The sequence below is a fragment of the Tinamus guttatus genome, unplaced genomic scaffold (genome assembly GCF_059628265.1).
Source record: "Tinamus guttatus ecotype Peru unplaced genomic scaffold, ASM5962826v1 Tinamus_guttatus_pri_ptg000018l, whole genome shotgun sequence".
NCBI lineage: Eukaryota > Metazoa > Chordata > Aves > Tinamiformes > Tinamidae > Tinamus > Tinamus guttatus.
Window position 1 is genome coordinate 1927499 of NW_028288552.1, and position 24912 is coordinate 1952410.

General features: G+C 52.9%; 1 protein-coding gene and 1 pseudogene across 1 annotated transcript; both read left to right on the forward strand.

Annotated features, from left to right (window-relative positions):
- Window positions 1–113: 113 nt before the first annotated feature.
- LOC148596309 (ankyrin repeat domain-containing protein 26-like) lies at window positions 114–1820 on the forward strand (annotated as a pseudogene).
- Window positions 1821–2138: 318 nt separating this feature from the next.
- Window positions 2139–21106, forward strand: LOC148596310 (uncharacterized). The gene is given in 17 exon segments (XM_088524290.1): window positions 2139–2333; window positions 3454–3498; window positions 6576–6768; window positions 6812–7031; window positions 7672–7786; window positions 8033–8206; window positions 8300–8406; window positions 8608–8681; window positions 8684–8744; window positions 11834–11918; window positions 15894–16046; window positions 17900–18072; window positions 18218–18311; window positions 19354–19466; window positions 19686–19827; window positions 20572–20895; window positions 20897–21106. Coding segments are annotated over 17 exon segments (2478 nt in total).
- Window positions 21107–24912: the final 3806 nt, after the last annotated feature.

The following is a 24912-nucleotide window of genomic DNA, read 5'->3' on the forward strand; positions in this document are numbered from 1 at the left end:
CAGAGGAAGCTGTTTCTCAGGCTCTTTTGCACTTTTTACTGAGCTGCGTATGTGCTTTCTCCTTCCTGTGTGCAAAGTGTGAGAGTGAAGGAAAGGCAGTGAAGAAGGGGGCAGAGAGGAAACAAGCAGCGGAAGCCCAGCTGGAGGAGGCAGTGAAGAAAAACATGGAACTGCAGGAAGAATGCAGCAGGTATGGCTTTTTAGCATTTGTAAGAAATACCGGCTAAGCTGGGAGTCAAGGTTCCTTTAATTGACTCAGAGACTATGAGTACGTAACGGTTTGTGAGCAACCTCAAAGGGAATGCTTCTTGTGTTTTGGGGGTTTTTTTGTTTGTTTATTTATTTGTTTGTTTGTTTTTCCCATGGCTTTCCTATTTTACTCCCTAATTGGCTGTACAGGTCCAAGAGGCTTCTGGAGAAAGCTCTGAAGAAACTAAGGACCTATGAGAGGCGCGAGAGCGAGTCCCAGCTGAATCTACAGGCCAAGCTGAAGGACGCACCTTCTGGAGGGGGCAGCGAAGATGACATATTAAGAACAAAGGTGAGCTGTGGTTCGTTGTTTCTGTGTGTTTGTTTTGGAAAGCTGTCTCGTTTCTTCTCCTGACTTCTGTATTCACGTGCACGTTCACGTGGTGGCTGTGTTTGGAAATGAAGGGGCTTTCTTCTGATCCCTGGAAACATCTAACTAATCATTCCGAAAGGGCAGGAGTGCCGCGGTGCCAGGGTGGTGGTGTGGAAAAGGTGAATTTCTGAGGAGAGAGGAAACCGTTAGAGTAGCAGTTGACCTTTGGGGACTTCTGGAAACCTGATACTTCCTAAAAGTTCTTGGAAAGAAGCTGCCGCTTGGATCCAGAGCGAATAGGGCTTCTTTGTCCATGGCTTAGAAAGCTGCTTTCTGGAGGAGTGTTGACAAAGTCAGGCAATGCTGACTGTGAGACAAGTCTGGAAGACCCCTGGCAGCCCCGCTGCATGCAAAACACCCCACGTGATGTGTGCTCCTGAGGAAAGGAGAAGGAGCCTAGCTCTGTGGATGTGTTATCTTCTGGGAGTGAAGCCTTTATTGGCTAGGGGAGTGCTGGAGGAGACCTGAGAAGGGCGGGAAACTTGAGGTGGTCTTTTGGGAAACCTTTAAAAGAGGTGCTGCTTTTGGCAGAGGAGCATGGCTTTCACTTGGTTTTAAAACGGAGCGAGCTGGTGACAAGCAGAGTCTCAGCGCACAGCCTGCAGGGTCTGCAAAGAACTGCGTATGCTTAAGGCTCTCTGTCTGTGCCTTGGCTGTGTGCAGGTGCAGGAACTTTGCAAGCGGCTCTCTGCAGAGCAGAGAAACTCAAGGCAGCTCAAGAAAGCAAACGAAGGTTTGCGGGAAGAGTTGGCTTGCATGCATGGGAGCCATGCACAGCTGCGGAAGAGGAAGCGGCAGCTGGAAGAAGAGGTGGCTGCCCTCCGGTGCCGTGTAGAGACCAGCACGCCAGACCTCAGCCACATCAAAGAGCACAAAAGAGAGACTGAAGAAAAGGCCGAGCGACAACTAAGGCAAAAACTACGGGAAGTCAATCTCTTTCTGCAGGTAAGCGTACTTGGCACTGGCATGCACAGTCCATTTGTGCCTTTTCCTTCATCTCTTCTGTACCAGTGTCCTTCTCCACTGTGTCCAGCTTGTGCTGGTCAGGGCTGTGGGTTCATGGGCTCTTTATATCTGGAGGAGTCTGTTGAAGGCCGTGAGCTTGTGGAACGCTTGTCCTCAGCCATTCCGGGCATCACCATCTTTTTGCACATTAGTGCCTGGAGAATCAGGGAACAGCGTTAAGAGAAGGGACTAGCGTCTTGCCGAGAGAGAGGTGGCTTCTTAGTCCGAGCTTTGATTGGAAACCAAAATACATAAACATTGTGCTAAGAGCAGGTTTCCACCAGTGAACAGAAAGCATTGCGTAACGTGGTGCCTCTGGCTGTGGCCGTGGATTCTTGAGGGCAGTGAGGAGGCGCCTGAGTAAGGCTGTGCTCTTCCAAGGGGGTGTGTGGAAACTGTCGTCGGGCATGGGGGGAAAGTTCTTCTTCCCTGGACACTGAAATGGCACCATCTGCTTCAGACACAGGCAGCCACCCAGGAGCAGGTGGAACAAGCTTCCCTGGTAGGACGAATGCAGCAGAGAATCAGGGATCTGGGAAATGAACTGGCTCTCAGCAGACGCCTGCAGCAAGGCAGAGTTATCGGAGGCCTTGCGGAAGCCGCTGCTGCCTACCCTCCTGAGCTGGGCAGCAGCCGCTCTTTGATGCTGAACGCAGCGGGCAATGCTTCCTGTGTGGCAGACAGAGTGGAAGCTCAAATGGCTGAGGTAAGGCATTGGACATGCACGCTGTGCTCGAATGAGCTGCCCACAGAGTATGAATGAGCAGGGTTCAGCTTTTAAGGGGAAAAGGAGCACGCATTCCTGCCTAGCTCCGGGACACCCAGTCTGCTAGTGCAAACAGCATTGGTGCCCCTCACAACTGGGCGAGCACAGTCTCCTGGATCGCCCTGAGAGACTCCATGAGGCAATGCTCAGAGCCTGCTGCAACCTCAGCGATAGCTCTGGTCCGAGTGTGCCCCAGCCTTTGCAGTGTGTGTGGAGAGCACGTTCCTCATGGAATGGTGAGGTTTGGGGCCCGTGTGGCAAGAGTTGGACAAGAGGGCGAAGCATTCTTCACTGAATGCCATGATCCCTTCCCTGATTTGCACAGAGTGGAGGCAAGGGCAAGCTCTCCTCTTCCATCTTTTACAATCCTGGGAAGGCTTCAGGCAGCTCCAGTTGTGACTCAGTGCTGTGGTGCCTGCAGCGTAGCAAGGGTCCTGTTGAAAGGAGATGCCTGCGGGCTGTAGCTGTCCCCATGCCTGTAGTGTTCTGAAGCTGAGCTGCTCGGCTTTGGGCATTGCCTTGTGGGGGTCTCAGAGGGTGATCCAGGTGACTGTCCTCAGGCACTCCTGTGGCTAAACAGCAAGTCAGCAGAGCTGCCATGAAAAAGGCTATCTAGAAGGTGGCTGCTGCAAGGAAAGCCAGCTCTTTCTGGCCTGAGTCCTTTGCTGCGGAGTAAATTAAAGAGAGTGTTGATTTGTAATGAGAAAAAAAGCAGGCATCACAAATCGGATTGCTCGCTGTGAACAGTGTAAATATGCAGCTTGTGTCCTTGGGACTAGACCTCTGGCCATGTGTGCTTATATCCTCCTTGTGCTTTTTGATGCCCTTCTGCAAAGCCAGAATGAGGGAAACGTGATGAGTGGCAATTGTGTTGTGATACAATTAATGGCACAGAGTAGTGGCAATGCTGTGTTTTGGTGGACAAAGCATTTCTCAGGATTGAGGGTGTTGTTTCCAGTTTGCATTTCATGTTACAGTTAGGTTTCAAAAGGCCGTATTTTGTACTACTAGAGGAATGTAACTGCTGAGGACTTAAGGGTATCCTGTGTTATACTTGCAGGTGCGTGAGGAATGGTCAAAAATGTCGCTGAAGAACGTGAGCGAGGTAATTGCAACCTGGAGATTTATGTGACACCTTCATCGTGATCCAAATACTGGTGGCACAGAATATTATGTGCCTGTCCTTAAAAAAGAGAAGAAACAGTGTATGTGCACATGCAAGGCCGCCCCCAGAGGCCCGAATAATCCCCTCTCCGGGGGGCTCTAGTCGGGCCTTTTCAGGGACGGGGCCTGTTTGCAAGCAGGTGGCCCCTGCTTTGCAATTCTTTGGGTTCCTGTTGGCTTCAATCAGCTGCCGAGTGGCCAGCTGTTGCTTTAGAGCCCCTTGCATTTGCTTGGGTGGACACAAGTGCCTTGGGTTGAATGTGTCTGCATTGTGAGCAGAGGTGCCTGTCTACTGGGATGACTGGGGTTGGTTCCTTTGGTTTGGGACTTGCTCCCTTTTGCTCCTGTAACACTAACAGAGGGCCTTTTGTTCCCCCTGCCGCGCGCGCCTTCCTCAGAAGTGGCTTTCTGGAGCGGGGACTGCCAAGAGAGGATATCCCGAGAGGAAGGAAGCCTGGGGAAACGTGCCCTCTAGCTCTTGGCGGAGTGGTGTGTAGATGACATCGAGCTGCATTCAAGTGAAGGTGTTCTGTTCCAATTCTGTATTTAATAAAGCTTGTAGGCTGGGACATCTCTGTTTTATTCCCGTCCCCTTCCTGTCTTGGCCTGCCCTGCGCACGCGCCTGTTCCCTCTTCCTCCCGCTGCCTGTCCCTCTTACAGAATGGGAGCGGCGGGCTTGCTGCCAAGGGGGGAACCCTGGCAGGAGTCTGGCCGCTTGCTGGCAGCGTGCAGCCTGTGTCCTTTTCCTCAGGGGAGGTTGAAAGCTCCGCTGGGTTTTTAGACAGGGGCCTGGAGTTGGGGGCTCTGTTTGCCTCCTGCTGCCCTTCAGAGCGCTCCTGCGCTGCCAGGGGGAGGCCGCTCTCAAAGATGGCTGGCAGGTGCTGGCAATGGCGGAAGGCTCCTGAGGCCTGGCCCACAGCAGCTGTCCCCCTTGCCTAGGAGCCAGCCAAGAAGCACGATCAGGCGAGCCGCAAACGGTCGGCAGCAGCTCGAGGCCTGGCAAGCTGATGGAGCGCAGCCTCCCGGAAGCCCTTTCCAAAGATGAGAAGGAACAAGAAAGTGCGTGGGAGTAGTCGGCAGGGATTCCCAAAGGGGGAGGCAAAACCCTGCTGTAAGATCCCAAAGGCCTTTGCAAGAATCTTAGTTTACCTAAGAGTGGCTGGTCTTAATGCACTCGATAAGGAGAGGTTTGCTGAGTGACAACAGTACCCCAAACTCCGAAAGGAGTTCAAAGGCAGAAGAAGATGCATAAACGTCTGCCATAATGTGTTCTGAAAGGAAGTTTGGCTGCTTACCAGGCCATTTGAGGACTATGCAATCCCAGAGCACCTCACCTAGGCACATGTACATATCTATATTACTCTGGTGTTAATTTACTAATATATATGTATTTTATCTTAGTGTTGGCTTTGTATTGCTTGATGCAGTTTTGATTTTAAACATGTGGTGTACAAAAAGAGCTCCAAAATGGCCCAGTCTTCATAAAAATAAGCTAGTTTGAACTTTGAGAAGAAAGCTGGTCTGGACTGGCAGTGCTTGATGGCACATCCACTGTGAGGACGCAGCAAACCCTGCTGTGGTTTAGGAGGCACCTGTAGCCTTAAGCTAAGACCAAGAGCAATGTGGAGATGACAGCCTCCTGGTTGCTTCCAGTAATTCCAGAGAGATTTGGACATCTGTCAGGGTTTGGCTGCAAAAATCTGGGAATGCTCAATGACCGTGTGAACAATACACTCACACTGCTAGCTGGCCTTCAAAGCTAAAGAGCTAATTTAGTAGTTAAAGAATGCAGTGTGCAGGATGTCCTAGCAATGTGTGCATAGCATGGACAAGTTCCAAAAAAAAAGTCCCGATTAGAAGAATCCCATTCATTTGGAACAGTAATGTACATTTGAATTTAAGGATGATTTCCAAGTAAGTGAGAAGCCAGTGCTTATCTGGTGGCCACTTCAATTACATCCCCAAGAGAAAGATCTCTATCCCCCACACCAGAGAGGCTTCCTCTTCCCCTGAGGGGGGAACACGGCTGCTCCCTCTGGAGTCCTCGTTTAGGAACTTGAGACACAGGCTTCGAGTTCCGTTGCACAGAGCCCAGTTTCTATCTCTAGCACTATGGCAGGTAATACTTACCGGCTAACCACACAGTATCAGCTTTATACATGGCTTGTAAGGCACTGTTGGACAGGAGCAGGCGCAATTAAAGACTTGCAACCTCACCGCAAAAAGAGAGGTGACCTTCCTCATCAGTGATAATGACAGCAGTCCCAGTACCTGTTCTGAGTGTCTTCTTGGTATATATGGACCACTAATAGCACCGTAATCAACAGCCAACTGCGTGCTCCTTTTATCAAATACAAGCTTTGCTATTTTTCCTTCTGCTAACATGTACACATGCAGAAGTGGAGGGAAAAGATCTTCATTCAAACATCTTATGGAAGTATTCCGCTGCTGTTCAGTAGCCTAAGAGCACCTCGGGCTAGCATCCCATCTCACGAACTTATTCCTGCCTCAGTCCTACAAGTAGTAAAATCCAGACTCATCATGAAGGGCATATATCAATATACAAACTAACACCTCCACCCTACTCATGCACTTCAAACATTTAATCGCAATCTATAGTATGAGCGTGGCTGGGGATTATTTTTATTATTATTTTTGGCTGGTTCTGCTTTTCTGCTCGATTCAGTTGAGTAAATACCGACAAGACGTAAATGGGGATTTTTGTGAAATGAAAGATGATTTTCTACTAATGATAATAACTGGCAGCGCTGGCAGATCTACAACAAGTAGCAGATTCACAATCATAGGAGAACATGAAAAAGATAGTTGAGCGACAACCAAGCTAACAGCGGCGGTGCTCTTTCTCGGGGAGCCGCAGCCCCTTGTGGGTGCGCTGCAGCCCCACGTCGAGGAGCCGCCTGTGGCGCGTGGCAGTGTCACCCCGCGGCGTCACCCCGCCGCCCTGTGACGCCCTCGCCGCGGCTGTTGCGCCTGGCGCCGTCGCCGCGCGGCCTCAGTGCTGCGGCCGCCAGTGCCGGAGCGACGGTCGGCGCGTGCCTCGCTGGGAGCCTCGCTGCGTCCCGGCCCTCGGAGCGCGCCTCTGCTCCCGGCGCGGGGGCTCCGAGCCCGCGACCCCCGCTCCCGCAGCCCGCCGGGGCTCAGCCCCGCCGCAGCTGTCCCGGCCGCGGCCCCTGCTCGGGGCTCGGCTCCTCTGCCCCGCCCGCCCGAGGCGGGGCCGTCTCTCTCTGGCCGTGTCCGCGTCCCCGCCGCAGCATGAAGCGCTTCCTGGCGCTCTTCGGCAAGGGGCGGGGGGCGGCGGCGCCCGGCGGCGCTTCCCTGGCCTGCGTGGGCGCTCGCTACGAGCTTCGCGAGGAGGAGCTGAGCGAGCTGCACCGCGCGGCCGCCCGCGGAGACCTGGCTGCGCTGCGGCGGCTGCCGACACGCGGCCTCGACGGGCGCGACAAGGCCAAGCGGTGAGGGGGGCGGCGCCGGCCGGGGCTTTGCCAGCTCTTCGCGAGGGCCTGGCCGGGCGTGGAGGGCGCGTGTGCTCGAGGCTGCTGCGGGGAAGGCCGGGTGGCAGGCCCTGCCCCAGCAGCACCGCCCGAGGCTGCTGTGCTGCTCTTGGAAAGCCCGTGTCCCCGGCGTGCGGCACTCTGTTGCCACGCAAGCGGTGCTGGCGCAAGCCGCAGGGCGCCTTGGCGAAGGCTGGAGGTGGCCAACCAAGCCTGGGTGGTCCTTGCTGGGCAGCGTGGGTGGTGCTGTTGGAGGCAGCGGGCGGTTGCGCGGGCAGAGGGATGGAGGGCAGACGCTTGCGCCCGGCAGCGTGGGACTGCGTGGGCAGACCGCTGTGCCTGGGCGCAGGAGCCCCTTTGCAGGGAAGCGGGTGCGGAGCTGCGGGAAGCGGGTGCTGCGTGGGGTGGGGGTGACTTTTCCTAGCCCCTCCCTCTGGGCTTGGGGTGTGCAGCTGCTGCCGTTGCTGCCGGAATGGGCGACTCTTTCTAAGCTGCTCTTGTGGCTGCGGACAGCGGTGGCCCTAGGCCCGGGACAGAGGCAGGAGCGGTGTGTGCAGCTCGGCGCGTGTGTGCGTGTTAATGGAATGTGTTGCCTTTGTAGGACACCCCTGCATCTCGCTTGCGCTAATGGGCACTCGGAGATCGTGTCCTATTTAGTGGAGAAGAAGTGCAAGCTGGATGCGCGGGACGGCTACAAGAGATCTCCACTGATGAAGGTACGTGGAGCACGGGAGAGCTGTTGAGGGAGGGCTTCCAAGCTGCACCCAGAGCGCTGCGTCTCTGGGGTGATGCGTGATGTTGGGACAGGTGGAGACTGTGTTGCGATTGGCGCAGAATGGGCCCACGTTGCCTCCTCTGGGAAGGCCGGGGTTGCTTTGTGCGGTTGGCCGGCTGTGGGAGCGCTGAGGGAGGGAAACGTAGTTGCTGGGAAGGCTTCCTTTTCTTTGCCGTGTTGCTTGCAGGCAGTGCAGTGCCAGCAAGAAGAATGCGTGGCCATTCTGCTGGCGCGTGGTGCCAACCCTAATCTTGCCGACGTTACCGGCAACACTGCCCTTCACCTGGCTGTCCTTGCTCGTAACACCTCTCTAGCAGGGCAGCTAGTGGAGCACAGCGCCCTTCTCGAGGCTAAGGATAAGGTAAGTGTAGAATGTGGGTGAGGCTGCTCTCGGAAAGAGAGAGTGGCTTCCCCTGGCTGTTTGGTTCTGACTGGGGGCGCTTTATGCTTGCAGATGGGCTGCACGCCCCTTGCCCTTGCCGTGTCGGGTGGTCACGGCGAGATGGTGGAGTTCCTGCTTAGCAAAGGAGCTGATGTGAACGCTCGAGACCAGTCTGCCAGGTGAAGGGCTTGTCCGAAGAGCGTGTCCGGAGGCCCCGTTCCTTCCGAGTTGTGCTGTGCTTCCATGTAGCTGCCTTTGCTTTGCTTCTGCCTGTGGGAAAGGGGGAAGCAATTGTTGTGGGAGCAAAGAGGGCTGAAAGGCATGCGAGTGAAATGTCTGCGTTGGCTCCGAGCTTTCCTCTCCTCTTTTGGATGCTCTAGGACCCCTTTAATGCGGGCTGCTTCGACTGGGAACAGGAGCATCCTAGACACTCTTCTTCGCCATGGTGCTGATCTTTCCAGAAAGATGTTGCTGGGTGGACGGCGGAGGAGTATGCTAGGACTTTTCTGCATGCTCGGTAAGTGCTTTAGGTGACGTTAGAGTTGCTGAGGTGTGTGAATGTGCGTGTTGGCTTATGGACGCTCTTGTTAAGAGCAGCAAGGTTTAATGATGTGTGGAGACGTCTGTGGAAGCTGGGCAAAAGGGCATGTTCTGGAACATGTAGTGTCAAGTGTGAACCGGGAGGTTTTCCTTGACTCCACCCCGACTGCTCGGTCAGGTTTCAAGTTGGTGGTGCTGAGCTGAGCTGTGAGCAATAGCGAGCCTGAAAAGTGTGCTTTGGGCAAGTGGAGTGTATACGAAGCCCTCCCCAGAGCAGCGCATGAGACCAAATGCAGAGGTCCTTTCTTCTGCCGCTTCCCCTCGCCCTGGGCCTGTAGCAAGGGGAGCAGGAAGGGCGGGTGTGCGTGGGTATGTGTAACTAGCCCGTGTGTGTCAGCTTGCCAGATGGCTCTGAATAGGCGTAGCGTGGAGAAGCAGTGGCTCGTTGTGTCCTAGAAGAGCCGTGTACAAGGATGCCGTTGGTTTTGGTGACAGTCCTTCCTTTCTTCCTGTCTGCAGCGTTGGTGAAGAGCTGGCAGAGTGCGCGCAGAGGGCGCGTGCAGGCGGCCCAGTAGGCATGGCAGGACTCAGCTCGCCTCCCGGAGCAGGAGCTGCTGCCTCTGCATCGGGCGCCTGTGCTGCGGCCAGCGGAGGTAGGATCCTTAAGCGTGGAGGAACTGCTGGGGCTCTGCGTGTGCGTGTGCGTGTGCGTGTGGTGCGAGTAGTTGAGCACTTCATTAGCTTCCTATCCCGTCAGCGCCCCGCAGCGTTTGCTAACTGTCTGCTCCCAACGCGTGTTTGTCCCATGCTAGTATTTTGTTGAGGAAGCTTAGAAGGAAATGTAAGGGCAGTGTTGATTTTCTTTGCTAATGTCCTTTGAGGGGAAGGGGGTTAGAATTCAGTAGGGTGCGAGAAGTCAAGGGCAGGTTGGGGCCTGCTTTTGTCCCTGCTGTCTTGTGTGACTGTTCCCCTGCAGCGTGGCCTGCAGAAGTGCCTGTGTTAGGTGCTTGTGGGCCGTGTTGACTTCTGAAGGTCTGACATGCTAAGAATTAATCGTGTCAATTAATGTTTTCACAGTGGGAGAGGAGCTTTCCCGTGAATGCTTTGTATGGTGAGGCTTGAACAAGCGCTTTCCCCCAATCCTTTCCCCTGCCTCAGAAGAGGAGAGCCTGGAGAGAGGCACAGTCCTTCTTGTCTTAACTTTTCAAGCGTTCAAGATACTGATGACGAGGAGAGCGAGGACAACTCCGTTCCTGCCTCCGAATTAGAAAGACGCCGTTTAGCTGCCAAGGTGAAGTGGCCCAAGAGGCAGAATTTCTGTGGAATGAGTGAGTGGTTTGGAGGGCTGAGCTGTGTGGATTTGAGCGAAAGGGCGCTTGCAGTGCGGTGGCTTTGCTCCTGCAAAGCGGTCTCCTGCCTGGCCCCCTTCCTGCTGCTGTGAGCTACTTCCTCCAAGTCTGGTAGCCGTGGCAGAGCACGCAGCAGTCTGGTGGTCGGGGGCAGAAGAGCACTAGGTGACAAGAGAAATGACCGCACAGTCTTGATGTGCGTGAGATTTCTAGAGAATGAAAGCTGATGAGCTCCTAGATTACCTGTTCCTTTGTCCTGCAGACCTTGCTGTCGGTTTCCAGGAACAAAGGGGTGGTAGAATTGTGACTGATGTGGGAGAAAGGCATTTATTGTTCAAAGTGGGCTGAGGTGCTTCATCCCCTGGCTCTCCTGTCCTCCTTGTGAGGTTCCTCAAGTGTGCTCAGCAGGGAGCTCCTGTAGCCGGTGTCTTTGTCTCCTGGCACATGGGAATGGCATTCCAGGCTCACGTGCGCCTGATCTCCCGCTGCCTGTTTCCCCTCTGATGATGTCTCTTTATTTTTGCTGTTTCTCCTGCAGAAGAGGTGTTTGGCACTGGGACTGTGCAGCGATTCTGAGGATTCCGAGGATGATGCTGGAAGGCACCCTGCAGTGCTGGAGATGCAGGCAAGATTTCCTTCTTCTCCTGGTTGCCCTCTTGTCAGTGAGCTTTGAGAGGGTGTCGCAGATGCCGTCTGCGAGGAGCTACTGCAGCACAGGGAGATGTGCTAGTGGGTTGAAGAGTGCCCGTGAGGAAAGGGAGGGAAGCTGGACTAAGGCTGTCGGAGAAGCAGGCAGCTGTTGCTTGTCCTGGGTGAAAAGAAGGGGCAGATGGGGAGTGTGCTCGTGCGTGTCACCGTGTTGTTGAAGCTGGAGTCAGAGTGTGTCTAGGCCATGCTTGTGAGGGGCAGAGCAGCATGTCTGTGGTGCTGGCTATTGCTGTCTGCCCAAAGGCATTCCTGTGGAAAACCTGCAGGCCTTTCTTTGCAGCAGACAAGAGAGAACTCTCCTGTGTAGTTACCCAGGGAAATGAAGCATTTTGCAAAGTGTGAATTGCCGCTGCAGAGATCCTGTTTTCTGTTCTTTGCAACTCTTTTTTGTTTTTTTTTCTTGACCTCTCTTAGGAAGCATCATCTGAAAAGGATGGAGAGGAAGGTGCTGGTGGTCCTCAGGATAAAGATGCTGCAGGATCAGTGGCTGGTGAGAAGGGTGAGTTAGTAAACACGGGTCCCGCTGTGTGTTTGCTCGCTGGGGCTTTCCTGATGGAGGAGAGCAGCAGAGTGAAAGAAGCACTCATGGTGTGCCCTTCCTTCTTTCCCTTGTAGATGTTTCCTTGGCAGCTGGAGCGGAGCAGGAGAAAGACGGAGACTCCCTCTTGGATTCTGAGGTGCTTTCTGTTGGTTTTTGTTGTTGCAGAGGAGCGGGGGAAAGGGTGTGTGTGCTCCTGCATATTTGAATGTAGGTGAATGTAGGCTCAGCCTGTGTCCAGGCTGCACTTCTGAGAGTCTCTGTTGAAGAGGAACAGCATGTCTGTGACACTGGGTATTGCTGTGCACAGAAACATCCTCCTAAGGGAGGAGTGCAGGCCTTGTAAAAGAAAAGTGAGAACGTTTTTCCCTGTACAGGTACAGGGAATAGAAGTACTTTGCACGGTGCCCTTTCCTGTGCAGCGAGTGCTTCTTTCTGTTCCTTCCAACTCTTTTGGCTGGCCTCTTTCAGGAGGAACCACCTGCACGGGATGGGGAGGAAGCAGCAGGTGGTCCTCAAGTTGCAAATGCTGCAGCAGCCCTCCCTGTCAGTAGAGGTGAGTTCAGAAGTGTTGAGCCCCTGTGTTTGTTTGCTGCTTGGGCTGAGTCAGTGAATGCTGGTGATGAGCTGCTGGTGAGATGGGAAAGCCCCAATTCTGCCCTTGCCAGCAAATGCCAGGGCAGAGGGGAAGGTCAAGTGAGGAAGATGTTTTGTGGAAGTGCTGGAGTGCAAGGAGTGTTATTTCGTGGTGACTTCCTGCCTGTGTGAGCATGTGGGAGGAAGGGTGAGAACACAGTGGTGCGGTTCAGAGTGAGGATGCTCTTGAATGACGCTGCTTTTTCTTCTTTTTTTTAAACACTCTAGTAACAGCATTATTTGTCCCTTGGCTGTGGGTGTTGCCTGATGGAGGAGAGCAGCAGAGTGAGAGAAGCACTCATGGTGTGCCCTTCCTTATTTCCCTTGCAGATGTTCCATCGGCAGCAGGAGCGGAGCCGGAGGAGGACAACGATTCTCCCTGGGATTCTGAGGTGCTTTCAGCGGGGGGCACAGTGGGTTCCCCGTGGGGGGATCTTCTCAGGAGGTTGCTCTGGGTGTGGGCCCTGCACCGAGGAGGCTCTGCTCCTTCTTTGGCTGCTTCTGCCACACGTTTGTCCCAGTGAACTGGAGCAGCTTTAGCTGTGTGCAAGCTGCTCCACGGGGCTTGTGAGGAAGCAGGGTCTGGGAATGTCCGAGCTCTCATAGCAAGTGCCTTATTAGAAATGCATAGCGCGTGCTCCAAGCTTTTTCTTCCTATGTGTGTAACTATTTCATTAGGATAGTATTGGAGAGCTGGGTGAGGAGCTTGCTGATGCTCCTAAAAAGCAGTCGCCAGCAGAAGCCTTGCTGGAAGCTGCCCCACGTTCCTGCCGGGACCTGGAGGAAGAGCAAGGGCAGCTGCAGAAGGAGTTGGCCAGGGTTAAAGGCAAGGTAGGCAAATGCCATAACAACAATAATGAGCGTAACAGGGCTGTTCTTCCTCTGTAAATGATGAGAAGGACAAGGCAGCATTCTGAGCACAGGTACAAGTGAGATGTGATGAAGTCAGTAGTTCCACACTGCCGTAACCCATGAGGGCGGTGGAGCCTTGAGCGGAACGACGTGCTCTTCTTCATGTCCTGTGCTGTGCAGGGCAGTGTAGTTTGAGAGCTGCAGAAAGCGCTCTTTTCCCTTGTCAGTCGGAGCTGTCTGCTTGTAGAAAATCAGGATGGGGACAGGAGAGGCCAATAGGAAAGAGGGTGAAGCACCAGAGTTTGGGAGATTTGACTTGGGAGTCAAAGCAGTGTGTAAGATGCTGAAGATGAAGCTCACTCCCATGGTTCCTGGTTTGACAGTTGCAGGAATCGGAAGAGCGGCGTCTCCAGTCTGAGCGGTCTGTTGAGGAGTTGAAGAGAGCCCTGGCAGAGAAGCAAGGAGAATCAATGGCTGCTTCCCCGCAAGAGCAAGAACGTGGCACACTGCTCTTCACCATAAAGCTCTTGAGGGAAAAAGTTGGACGGTGAGGAAGTGCCAGAGTGAAGCAAGGCTTTGCTTTGTGGGCTGGTGTAAAGGCAACGGGATTACCTTGCTGCATCCCAGCAAGGGAATGTGGGACTTGGAGGGAGGCTTTTGCGTGAGATGTTGTTAGTTCACAGTGTGGAGTGGGTATGTGTGCTCTGTGGGGTTCCCATACTGAGCCCTATGTTTCCTTTGAAGGCTTGAGTTTGAAAAAACAGGGCTGGAGGTGACAGCGCGTCATGAGACTGCCAGGGTGGAAGCTCTTCAGAAAGAGCTGCGCAGCTCTGCCTCTGTAAGCGACTCCTGACCTTTCCTTTTCATGAGCTCCTGAGCCTACTTGTGTGTGTGTGTGTGGACAGTTAGAGAAGAGATTGCGTGGCCTTGGAGTGTGCTGTGGAAGGGGAAGCTCCTCCCGCCCGTGTTCATTGCTGCCCCTTCATACTGTGCATGCTTCTGTCTTTCTCCCTGGAGTGAATGGCTGAGGCAATGGTTGCTAACAATTTGGGGGTCTTCTCTGAATATCACTGAAGTATTTGCGAGTGATGAAAGAAAACAGGATCTGTAGGAGAAAATCAATGAGCGCAAGAAGACATTTCTGTACTAAGCATAGAGGTTGAGCAAGTAAGACCCAGGAGCCAGCGGGAAGGAGTGAAATATTTAGGGGCCGAGGAAAGCTTGAATGAAGATCTCGAAATGGAGCTGAAACTAAACGAGGGAGCCTTTTGACAAACTGTTCTGCAATGCAACGCAGAGCTGGACCTGAAAGACAGAATGGTCAGGACTGTCCTCATAACTGGAGCAGCCAAGGGAGAGCAAAGCTAGACAAGGAACAGGGACTGATTCATTCTGCTCCCACTTGGGCTCTGCTCTTCAAGAACTTGAACACCATGAGGCATCGAGAAGCCATGTTGAGCCTAGATAATTGTAATGCCACAAAAAGAATGAAGTGTGGCCCCATGTCAGGCAAAGGCTTTTGGTTATGCTTGAGGACCTGTGCAAGATCAAGAAAGCAAATGAATGTATGATAAGGCAAGAATCTATGCAGGAAAGATTGGCTTGGCTCAGCTCCTTTTGCTCAGCTCTTTTTCTTTGTTGAACAAGGAGAAGATATGCAGAACAAGGCGGGTCATCACAGAAGGAGTAGTGAGGGCTGTCCAGGAGAGTTTATATGATCTTGTCAAGAACGTCAGCGCTGACCCTGAAAAGCAAGCCTACCTGAAGGAGGGGAGAGACAGGGGATCCCGTGCCAAATGTCCTGACTTAAGAGAAGGAGCCTCTCCATATGAGACTGACAAAGTAGAAAAGAGGACACGAGACCCCTCTGGTTTTGTAAAGGATTATAAAGACAAAGGAAGATTTGTCAGTTCTTGAAATAATGTTACTTTTCTGAAGGTCCCCAGGCATACGCTGCCTGCGTGGGAATGCACCGTGCAGGGTTTGGTCTGCTTTGTGGTGTTTCTCTTGGAATTTTGGAGGGTGTTGGCAAAGAGGGGGAAAGGCTGCAATCTGAGCAGAGATCAGAGGATGATAGCGTAATCTAAACTGTGGTGTAAAAATATTCAGGCTTTTTCTTTTCATTTCTTCCACCTAATCTTTTTGGTGTCGCAGCGGGCGAGTCCTTTTATTTGGTGTCCATGTGTTGCACTGGTGACACAAAGGAGCGTTTCGAAAGTAAGAAGCACCCGGTGTGCAAGGGCTGAGAAGAGGAGATGCAGGGAAGTGCAGTGATGGGGGAAAGGGGGGAGAGTGTTCTGAGGAAAACTGCTGCTAAGGAGGACTGAGAGGAGGAGTGGGATCAAGCTGACTGTAGCTGAGTGGAGAGCAGCAAAGGAAGGGAAGGAGAAGAGCTGACAAAAGACTGTGCTCAGAGTGCCCAGCAAAGGCTAAAGGGGGATATTTGGTCTTCTGATGAGAAAGACTCATTTCTCCCTAAGTGGGTATTGCAAGTGAAGAGCACTAGTATTGTGCAGGTGTTTGTTAATCTCTGTGTGTCTGGAGGGCTCTAAGGGGGCTGCAGTTGCTCAGGAAGCTGGTTTTGCTCACAGTCCAAAACTTTGAGTTCCCCCTCTCCTGATGCGGTCCTATTTCTTCCTCTGAGGCTTTCCAAAAGATGGCCCAAGCCGAGAGAATGGCTGCTTGGCAAATCAGTCCAAGTGTCTGCCTGCAAATGGACACGGTGCACAAGTGTGCACTGTGCTGCTCTGCAGAGTGTTTGCCTCATTCTGTGTGTGTGAAAAGGCCTGGTCCAAGTGTGGCTCTCGGGTGGAGAGAGACTTTTGTCCAGAGTCTGACAATGGCTGGAAGGGAATGAAGGCGGGGGTAGGAGTGAGGGGTAGGGAGATGCCTGAGAAAGGTCTGGGTGATGGGAGAAGGGGAAGAAACATAGTAGTCCTTTGGGGAGCTACTTCTGGGAAGAGTCGTGTAATGTAACAGGAAAAGCAAAAGCACAGTGCACGGTGCAAGGCTTTTCCTGCGATGCGTGTCCTTATTCCATCAGGGCAGGGTCAGGGAGCTGGAGCAGGAGCTCGCCGATGCCCGCAGAAAGCAGGCGCTGTCCGAAGCCTCGCTGGAAGCTGCCACGCGTGCTCGCCGGGAGCTGGAGGAGGAGAAAATGCAGTTGCAAAAGGAGTTGGCCAGGGTTAAAGGCAAGGTAGGCAAAGGCTGTGACTAGCCCGAGGACCCTGACAACCCTGTTTTCCCCTGTAACCAATGAACAAGCAGCGGGATGGGAGAGGCCAGTATGAAAGAGGACGAAGCAACAGGGTTTTTCAGAGGTGACCTGCGAGTGAAAGCAGGTGCCTTGAGTGTGTGAAGAGGAAGCTGACTAGCGTGGGTCCTGGTTTGACAGTTGCAGGAGCTGGAAGAGCAGCTTCTCCAGTCTGAGCGGTGTGTTCAGGATTTGAAGAGAGCCCTGGCAGAAAAGCAAAGGGAAGCATTGGCTTTGTCTCAGCAACTGCAAGAATGTGAGAAGGCCTGCTTGGAAATGGAGAGCCTAAAAGTGCTGAAAGACAAAGTGGAAAGGTAAGGAGTTGGCATAGTGAAGCAAGGCTGTGCTTTGTGGGAGGGTGTAAAGGCAACGGGGTTAGCTTGCTGCTTGAGAGCAAGCAAATCTGGGATTTGGAGGGAGGTGTTTGCTTGAGATACCGTCAGTTCACAGTTTGGAGTGGGTGTCTGTGCTCCGCTGGGTTCCCATACTGAGACCTATGTTTCCTTTGAAGGCTTGAACTTGAGAATGGGAGGCTGGAAGGCAGAGCTCACCAACAGACAGCTAAAATCGAAGCTCTTCAGAAAGAGCTGCACAGCTTTGCCTCTGTAAGCTACTCCTGCCCTTTCATTTTCACAGGATCTAATATGAAGCCCTGGGTTTGTGGATTAGAGTCATGTGTGCAGTTCAATAACAGCACGTGCATCTGAGCAGATTGCTGGCATTTTCTTAAACACAGATGCACGTGGATGTCTGCAGTCTGTGTTTATGTGCTGTTCCAAGGAGAACAGTACTTGGCCATTTTGAACGCATAGGAAGCCACGAGCTTAAAGACGAGCTGGCAAAGCTTAGCTGTTGGCAGCAGACAGAGAGCAGACATCAGCTGTGCAGAGGCACAGTGGTGTGGACAAAATAAGTTATGTTTAGGTTCACTCTGAAGCCTGAAGCAGCTCTGTAGTGTAACAGGAAAGAAGAGAAAGCGGAACCTGTGGTCCAAGCCTTTTCTTCCTATGCATGTAACTATGTCCACAGGACACGGCCAGACAGCTGGAGCAGGAGCTTGCTGAGGCTCGTCGAAAGCAGCTGATGTCAGAAGCCTCTCTGGAAGCTGCCACACGTGGTTGCAAGGACCTGGAGGAAGAGAAAGGGCAGTTGCTAAAAGAGTTGGACAGGCTTAAGGGCAAGGTAGGCAAAAACAGTAACTACCTTAATGAGCCTGACAATGTTGTTTTTCCCTGGCAAATGATGAACAAGCAGAGGGCAGTATTCTGAGAACAGGTGCCAGGGGGACCTGAGCAAGTCAGTCATCGCAGCCTGTCATAACCCAGGAAGGGGGTGGAAGCTGGAACCAAATGACCTGCTCTTCCTCCTCCACCGGGCAGGGTGCTGTAGTGTGAGAGCTGCAGAAAGCAGCATCCCTCCTGGATAGGTGGGGTTTTGCATGGTCCACGTGAAGCAGCATCTCAGGCAGGTGCTCTGAATGGTCGCGCTGGCTGAGCCTGCACTGGGCCTCACGTCCACAGCGGAGATTGAAGGGCCTCAAAGTGACTCACTTGCCTAGTGCAATAGCCCTGGTGCCTAAGTTTGGCAAGGTCTTTGCTGTGCACTCCCTGTGGAAGGAAGCGGATTGGTGTTGGGGCGGTTTTGGGGACTGCTTGTAGGAAGACAAGATGGGGATGGAAGAGGCTAGTAGGAGAGAGGGCAAGGCAAGAGGATTTGGGAGAGATGACTTGGGAGTCAAAGCACTTGGCTTGTCTGTATGTAAATGCAGCTGAGTAGCGTGGGTGCTGGTTTGACAGTTGCAGGAGTCGGAAGAGCAGCGCCTTCAGAGTGAGCATTGTGTTGAGGAGTTGCAGGCGGCCCTGTCAGAAAAGCAGAGGGAAGCAATAGCTTCTTCCAAGCAACTGCAAGAGCTTGTGGAAGCCTCCTTGGAAAGAGCTAGCCTAAAGCAGCTGGAAGAACGAGTGGGGCGGTAAGGAACTGCCCCGGTGAAGCAAGGCTTTGCCTGCCAGGGTGGTGTAAAAGCAAGAGGAAGAGCTGGCTGCATGGCAGCAAGCCCATCCAGAATTTGGAGGGCCGTTATTTCACAGTGCTGTCTCCCTGTGTTTCCTTTCAAGGCTTGAGCTTGAAAAGGTGAGGCTAGAAGGGAGAAGCGACCAACACACGGCTCGAATTGAAGCCCTGCAGAAAGAGCTGCACAGCTCTGCCACTGTAAGCTCCTCCTCAGCTTTCTTCTTCATGAGCTCCTGAGCCTAGTTGTGTGTGTATGTGGGGACATTCTGGGAAGAGATTTTCCTGGGGAGCCCAGGGGGACATCATTTCTGGCAGTCCGCAGGGGATCGGCTCTGCTTTGTCCCTCTCCAAGGCCTTCTGGTGTTGAGAGGTTCCCTGGCTACTGTGCGGCCTGAGCAGCGTGCGAGGAGAGGCTTTGACACTCATGTGCTGCTTTGACCGCCTGCTGCTTTTTAGCTGTCCTGGTGCTTAAGCCCTCAGGCAGTAGCACTTGTTGCTGTCCTAAGGGCGAGTTAGCTCGTGGAATTGCTTTGGTGCCAAGCAAAGCCCGAAGCGGCATCCTCAGGCTGTGACAAGGGAGACTTCATTGCCAAACCTCTGACACCTTCCCTGTTTACTGACTGTGGATTCCTTGGCTCGAAGGTGTCAATCCATAAAGGAATGGCACAGGCCTAGGCAGTGTTGTGTGCTTGGGCCGAGTTAGGAGACAAGCCCTTAATGAAGGAGAACTGCTCCAGGGCTCAAACTGGGGGTCGATTGTAAAGGAGTAGTGAGATGGAGAAATGTTGGTGGCATTTCGCTTCGCTAATACCCCTTGAATGAGGTGCAAGCGTGAGTCCGGGAAGCATCAGTGTGGCTTTTTTGTTCCTTAGATTCATAAGAGCCTGGAAGATCTGCTCTCTGCCTTACAGACAAGACACGTGCCTCTGAAAGAAGACAAATATCAGCAGGTACATGAAGGGTTGCTCTGACTTCCCTCTTCCAGTCGATGATTTTCTTTCCTTTTGGGTGCGTGCAGGCAGCTACACTGTTCACGAACTCTGTAACCTTGAACGCCCAGGACTGTTGCCTAGTGATGGCGGCTGATTCCCCTGAAGCTCGAACTTAAGCTCTGCTGTCCACTGATGTGGATAGCTAAGTACCACCTGCTGGTGCCAGGGGGACAGAGGAAGCTGTTTCTCAGGCTCTTTTGCACTTTTTACTGAGCTGCGTATGTGCTTTCTCCTTCCTGTGTGCAAAGTGTGAGAGTGAAGGAAAGGCAGTGAAGAAGGGGGCAGAGAGGAAACAAGCAGCGGAAGCCCAGCTGGAGGAGGCAGTGAAGAAAAACATGGAACTGCAGGAAGAATGCAGCAGGTATGGCTTTTTAGCATTTGTAAGAAATATCGTCTAAGCTGGGAGTCAAGGTTCCTTTAATTGACTCAGAGACTATGAGTACGTAACGGTTTGTGAGCAACCTCAAAGGGAATGGTTCTTTGTTTTTTGGGGGTTTTTTGTTTGTTTGTTTTTTATGTTTGTTTTTTGTTTTTGTTTTTCCAATGGCTTTCCTATTTTACTCCCTAATTGGCTGTACAGGTCCAAGAGGCTCCTGGACAAAGCTCTGAAGAAACTAAGGACCTATGAGAGGCGCGAGAGCGAGTCCCAGCTGAATCTACAGGCCAAGCTGAAGGACGCACCTTCTGGAGGGGGCAGCGAAGATGACATATTAAGAACAAAGGTGAGCTGTGGTTCATTGTTTCTGTGTGTTTGTTTTGGAAAGCTGTCTCGTTTCTTCTCCTGACTTCTGTATTCACGTGCACGTTCACGTGGTGGCTGTGTTTGGAAATGAAGGGGCTTTCTTCTGATCCCTGGAAACGTCTAACTAATCATTCCGAAAGGGCAGGAGTGCCGCGGTGCCAGGGTGGTGGTGTGGAAAAGGTGAATTTCTGAGGAGAGAGGAAACCGTTAGAGTAGCAGTTGACCTTTGGGGACTTCTGGAAACCTGATACTTCCTAAAAGTTCTTGGAAAGAAGCTACCGCTTGGTCCCAGAGCGAATAGGGCTTCTTCGTCCATGGCTTAGAAAGCTGCTTACTGGAGGAGTGTTGACAAAGTCAGGCAATGCCGACTGTGAGACAAGCCTGGAAGACCCCTGGCAGCCCCGCTGCATGCAAAACACCCCACGTGATGTGTGCTCCTGAGGAAAGGAGAAGGAGCCTAGCTCTGTGGATGTGTGATCTCCTGGGAGTGAAGCCTTTATTGGCTAGGGGAGTGCTGGAGGAGACCTGAGAAGGGCGGGAAACTTGAGGTGGTCTTTTGGGAAACCTTTAAAAGAGGTGCTGCTTTTGGCAGAGGAGCATGGCTTTCACTTGGTTTTAAAACGGAGCCAGCTGGTGACAAACAGATTCTCAGCGCACAGCCTGCAGGGTCTGCAAAGAACTGCGTATGCTTAAGGCTCTCCGTCTGTGCCTTGGCTGTGTGCAGGTGCAGGAACTTTGCAAGCGGCTCTCTGCAGAGCAGAGAAACTCAAGGCAGCTCAAGAAAGCAAACGAAGGTTTGCGGGAAGAGTTGGCTTGCATGCATGGGAGCCATGCACAGCTGCGGAAGAGGAAGCGGCAGCTGGAAGAAGAGGTGGCTGCCCTCCGGTGCCGTGTAGAGACCAGCACGCCAGACCTCAGCCACATCAAAGAGCACAAAAGAGAGACTGAAGAAAAGGCCGAGCGACAACTAAGGCAAAAATTACGGGAAGTCAATCTCTTTCTGCAGGTAAACGTACTTGGTGCTGGCATGCACAGTCCATTTGTGCCTTTTCCTTCATCTCTTCTGTACCAGTGTCCTTCTCCACTGTGTCCAGCTTGTCCTGGTCAGGGCTGTGGGTTCATGGGCTCTTTATATCTGGAGGAGTCTGTTGAAGGCCGTGAGCTTGTGGAACGCTTGCCCTCAGCCATTCCGGGCATCACCATCTTTTTGCACATTAGTGCCTGGAGAATCAGGGAACAGCGTTAAGAGAAGGGACTAGCGTCTTGCCGAGAGAGAGGTGGCTTCTTAGTCCGAGCTTTGATTGGAAACCAAAATACATAAACGTTGTGCTAAGAGCAGGTTTCCACCAGTGAACAGAAAGCATTGCGTAACGTGGTGCCTCTGGCTTTGGCCGTGGATTCTTGAGGGCAGTGAGGAGGCGCCTGAGTAAGGCTGTGCTCTTCCAAGGGGGTGTGTGGAAACTGTCGTCGGGCATGGGGGGAAAGTTCTTCTTCCCTGGAGGCTGAAATGGCACCATCTACTTCAGACACAGGCAGCCACCCAGGAGCAGGTGGAACAAAGAAGAGCCGCTGCTGAAGCTTCCCTGGTAGGACGAATGCAGCAGAGAATCAGGGATCTGGGAAATGAACTGGCTCTCAGCAGACGCCTGCAGCAAGGCAGAGTTATCGGAGGCCTTGCGGAAGCCGCTGCTGCCTTCCCTCCTGAGCTGGGCAGCAGCCGCTCTTTGATGCTGAACGCAGCGGGCAATGCTTCCTGTGTGGCAGACAGAGTGGAAGCTCAAATGGCTGAGGTAAGGCATTGGACATGCACGCTGTGCTCGAATGAGCTGCCCACAGAGTATGAATGAGCAGGGTTCAGCTTTAAAGGGGAAAAGGAGCACGCATTGCTGCCTAGCTCCAGGACACCCAGTCTGCTAGTGCAAACAGCATTGGTGCCCCTCACAACTGGGCGAGCACAGTCCCCTGGATCGCCCTGAGAGACTCCATGAGGCAATGCTCAGAGCCTGCTGCAACCTCAGCGATAGCTCTGGTCCGAGTGTGCCCCAGCCTTTGCAGTGTGTGTGGAGAGCACGTTCCTCACGGAATGGTGAGGTTTGGGGCCCGAGTGGCAAGAGTTGGACAAGAGGGCAAAGCATTCTTCACTGAATGCCATGATCCATTCCCTGATTTGCACAGAGTGGAGGCAAGGGCAAGCTCTCCTCTTCCATCTTTTACAATCCTGGGAAGGATTCAGGCAGCTCCAGTTGTGACTCAGTGCTGTGGTGCCTGCAGCGTAGCAAGGGTCCTGTTGAAAGGAGATGCCTGCGGGCTGTAGCTGTCCCCATGCCTGTAGTGTTCTGAAGCTGAGCTGCTCGGCTTTGGGCATTGCCTTGTGGGGTCTCAGAGGGTGATCCAGGTGACTGTCCTCAGGCACTCCTGTGGCTAAACAGCAAGTCAGCAGAGCTGCCATGAAAAAGGCTGTCTAGAATGTGGCTGCTGCAAGGAAAGCCAGCTCGTTCTGGCCTGAGTCCTTTGCTGCGGAGTAAATTAAAGAGAGTGTTGGTTTGTAATGAGAAAAAAAGCAGGCATCACAAATCGGATTGCTCGCTGTGAACAGTGTAAATATGCAGCTTGTGGCCTTGGGACTAGACCTCTGGCCATGTGTGCTTATATCCTCCTTGTGCTTTTTGATGCCCTTCTGTAAAGCCAGAATGAGGGAAAAGTGATGAGTGGCAATTGTGTTGTGATACAATTAACGGCACAGAGTAGTGGCAATGCTGTGTTTTGGTGGACAAAGCATTTCTCAGGATTGAGGGTGTTGTTCCCAGTTTGCATTTCATGTTACAGTTAGGTTTCAAAAGGCCGTAGAAGGTAGTACTAGAGGAATGTAACTGCTGAGGACTTAAGGGTATCCTGTGTTATACTTGCAGGTGCGTGAGGAATGGTCAAAAATGTCGCTGAAGAACGTGAGCGAGGTAATTGCAATCTGGAGATTTATGTGACACCTTCATCGTGATCCAAATACTGGTGGCACAGAATATTATGTGCCTGTCCTTAAAAAAGAGAAGAAGCAGTGTATGTGCACATGCAAGGCCGCCCCCAGAGGCCCGAATAATCCCCTCTCCGGGGGGCTCTAGTCGGGCCTTTTCAGGGACGGGGCCTGTTTGCAAGCAGGTGTCCCTGCTTTGCAATTCTTTGGGTTCCTGTTGGCTTCAATCAGCTGCCGAGTGGCCAGCTGTTGCTTTAGAGCCCCTTGCATTTGCTTGGGTGGACACAAGTGCCTTGGGTTGAATGTGTCTGCATTGTGAGCAGAGGTGCCTGTCTACTGGGATGAATGGGGTTGGTTCCTTTAGTTTGGGACTTGCTCCCTTTTGCTCCTGTAACACTAACAGAGGGCCTTTTGTTCCCCCCGCCGCGCGCGCCTTCCTCAGAAGTGGCTTTCTGGAGCGGGGACTGCCAAGAGAGGATATCCCGAGAGGAAGGAAGCCTGGGGAAACGTGCCCTCTAGCTCTTGGCGGAGTGGTGTGTAGATGACATCGAGCTGCATTCAAGTGAAGGTGTTCTGTTCCAATTCTGTATTTAATAAAGCTTGTAGGCTGGGACATCTCTGTTTTATTCCCGTCCCCTTCGTGACTTGGCCTGCCCTGCGCACGCGCCTGTTCCCTCTTCCTCCCGCTGCCTGTCCCTCTTACAGAATGGGAGCGGCGGGCTTGCTGCCAAGGGGGGAACCCTGGTAGGAGTCTGGCCGCTTGCTGGCAGCGTGCAGCCTGTGTCCTTTTCCTCAGGGGAGGTTGAAAGCTCCGCTGGGTTTTTAGACAGGGGCCTGGAGTTGGGGGCTCTGTTTGCCTCCTGCTGCCCTTCAGAGCGCTCCTGCGCTGCCAGGGGGAGGCCGCTCTCAAAGATGGCTGGCAGGTGCTGGCAATGGCGGAAGGCTCCTGAGGCCTGGCCCACAGCAGCTGTCCCCCTTGCCTAGGAGCCAGCCAAGAAGCACGATCAGGCGAGCCGCAAACGGTCGGCAGCAGCTCGAGGCCTGGCAAGCTGATGGAGCGCAGCCTCCCGGAAGCCCTTTCCAAAGATGAGAAGGAACAAGAAAGTGCGTGGGAGTAGTCGGCAGGGATTCCCAAAGGGGGAGGCAAAACCCTGCTGTAAGATCCCAAATGCCTTTGCCAGAATCTTAGTTTACCTGAGCTAAGAGTGGCTGGTCTTAATGCACTCGATAAGGAGAGGTTTGCTGAGTGACAACAGTACCCCAAACTCCCAAAGGAGTTCAAAGGCAGAAGAAGGTGTAGGAATGTCTGTGATAATGTGTTATGAAACAGATATGTTAACTTGGTGTTGGCTTTGTTTTTCTTGGTGCTGTTCCTATTTTAAACACGTGGTGAACAAAAAGAGCTCCAAAATGTCCCAGTCTTCATAAAAATAAGCTAGTTTGAACTTTGAGAAGAAAGCTGGCCATCTGTATGCGAGGGGCATGGAACATGCATTTTGCAGCTGAAACCTTCAGAGCACTTCCCAGGGAACATTCACTGCTCTCTCTCCACAAGAGATCGCCACCACACAAGCCTGCTCCATCCTCCTCTTTATGTGCCTTTGAAATGTAGCTGGAACAAGCACGCAGTGCAAGCACTATCCCCAGCAGCAGCCTAGGTGTATATCATACATTGAAACCTTTCTGCTTCCTGACTTCTTTGCTAGAGTGTTCTACCGCTCTCCAGCAGAAGGTGCCTGGGCAGCGCTTTGTGATTAACGCTCTGGACTGGCAGTGCTTAATGGCACATCCACTGTGAGGACACAGCAACCCTTGCTGGGAGACGACTGGGATTTAGGAGGGACCTGTAGCCTTAAGCTAAGACCAAGAGCAATGTGGAGATGACAGCCTGCTGATTGCTTCCAGTAATTCAAGAGATATTTGGACATCTGTCAGGGTTAGGCTGCAAAAACAGGACATCTGCATTGCCTCTTTGCCTTCCTTGCCTGGGGCTCCACGAGGAAACAAAGTCTTCCTAGCAGAGAGAACTGCTCTTCTCCCACAAACATTTTGCTGTTTTCTGCGTGCTGTTTTTGCCATCTAGCGGCGGCAGCATAA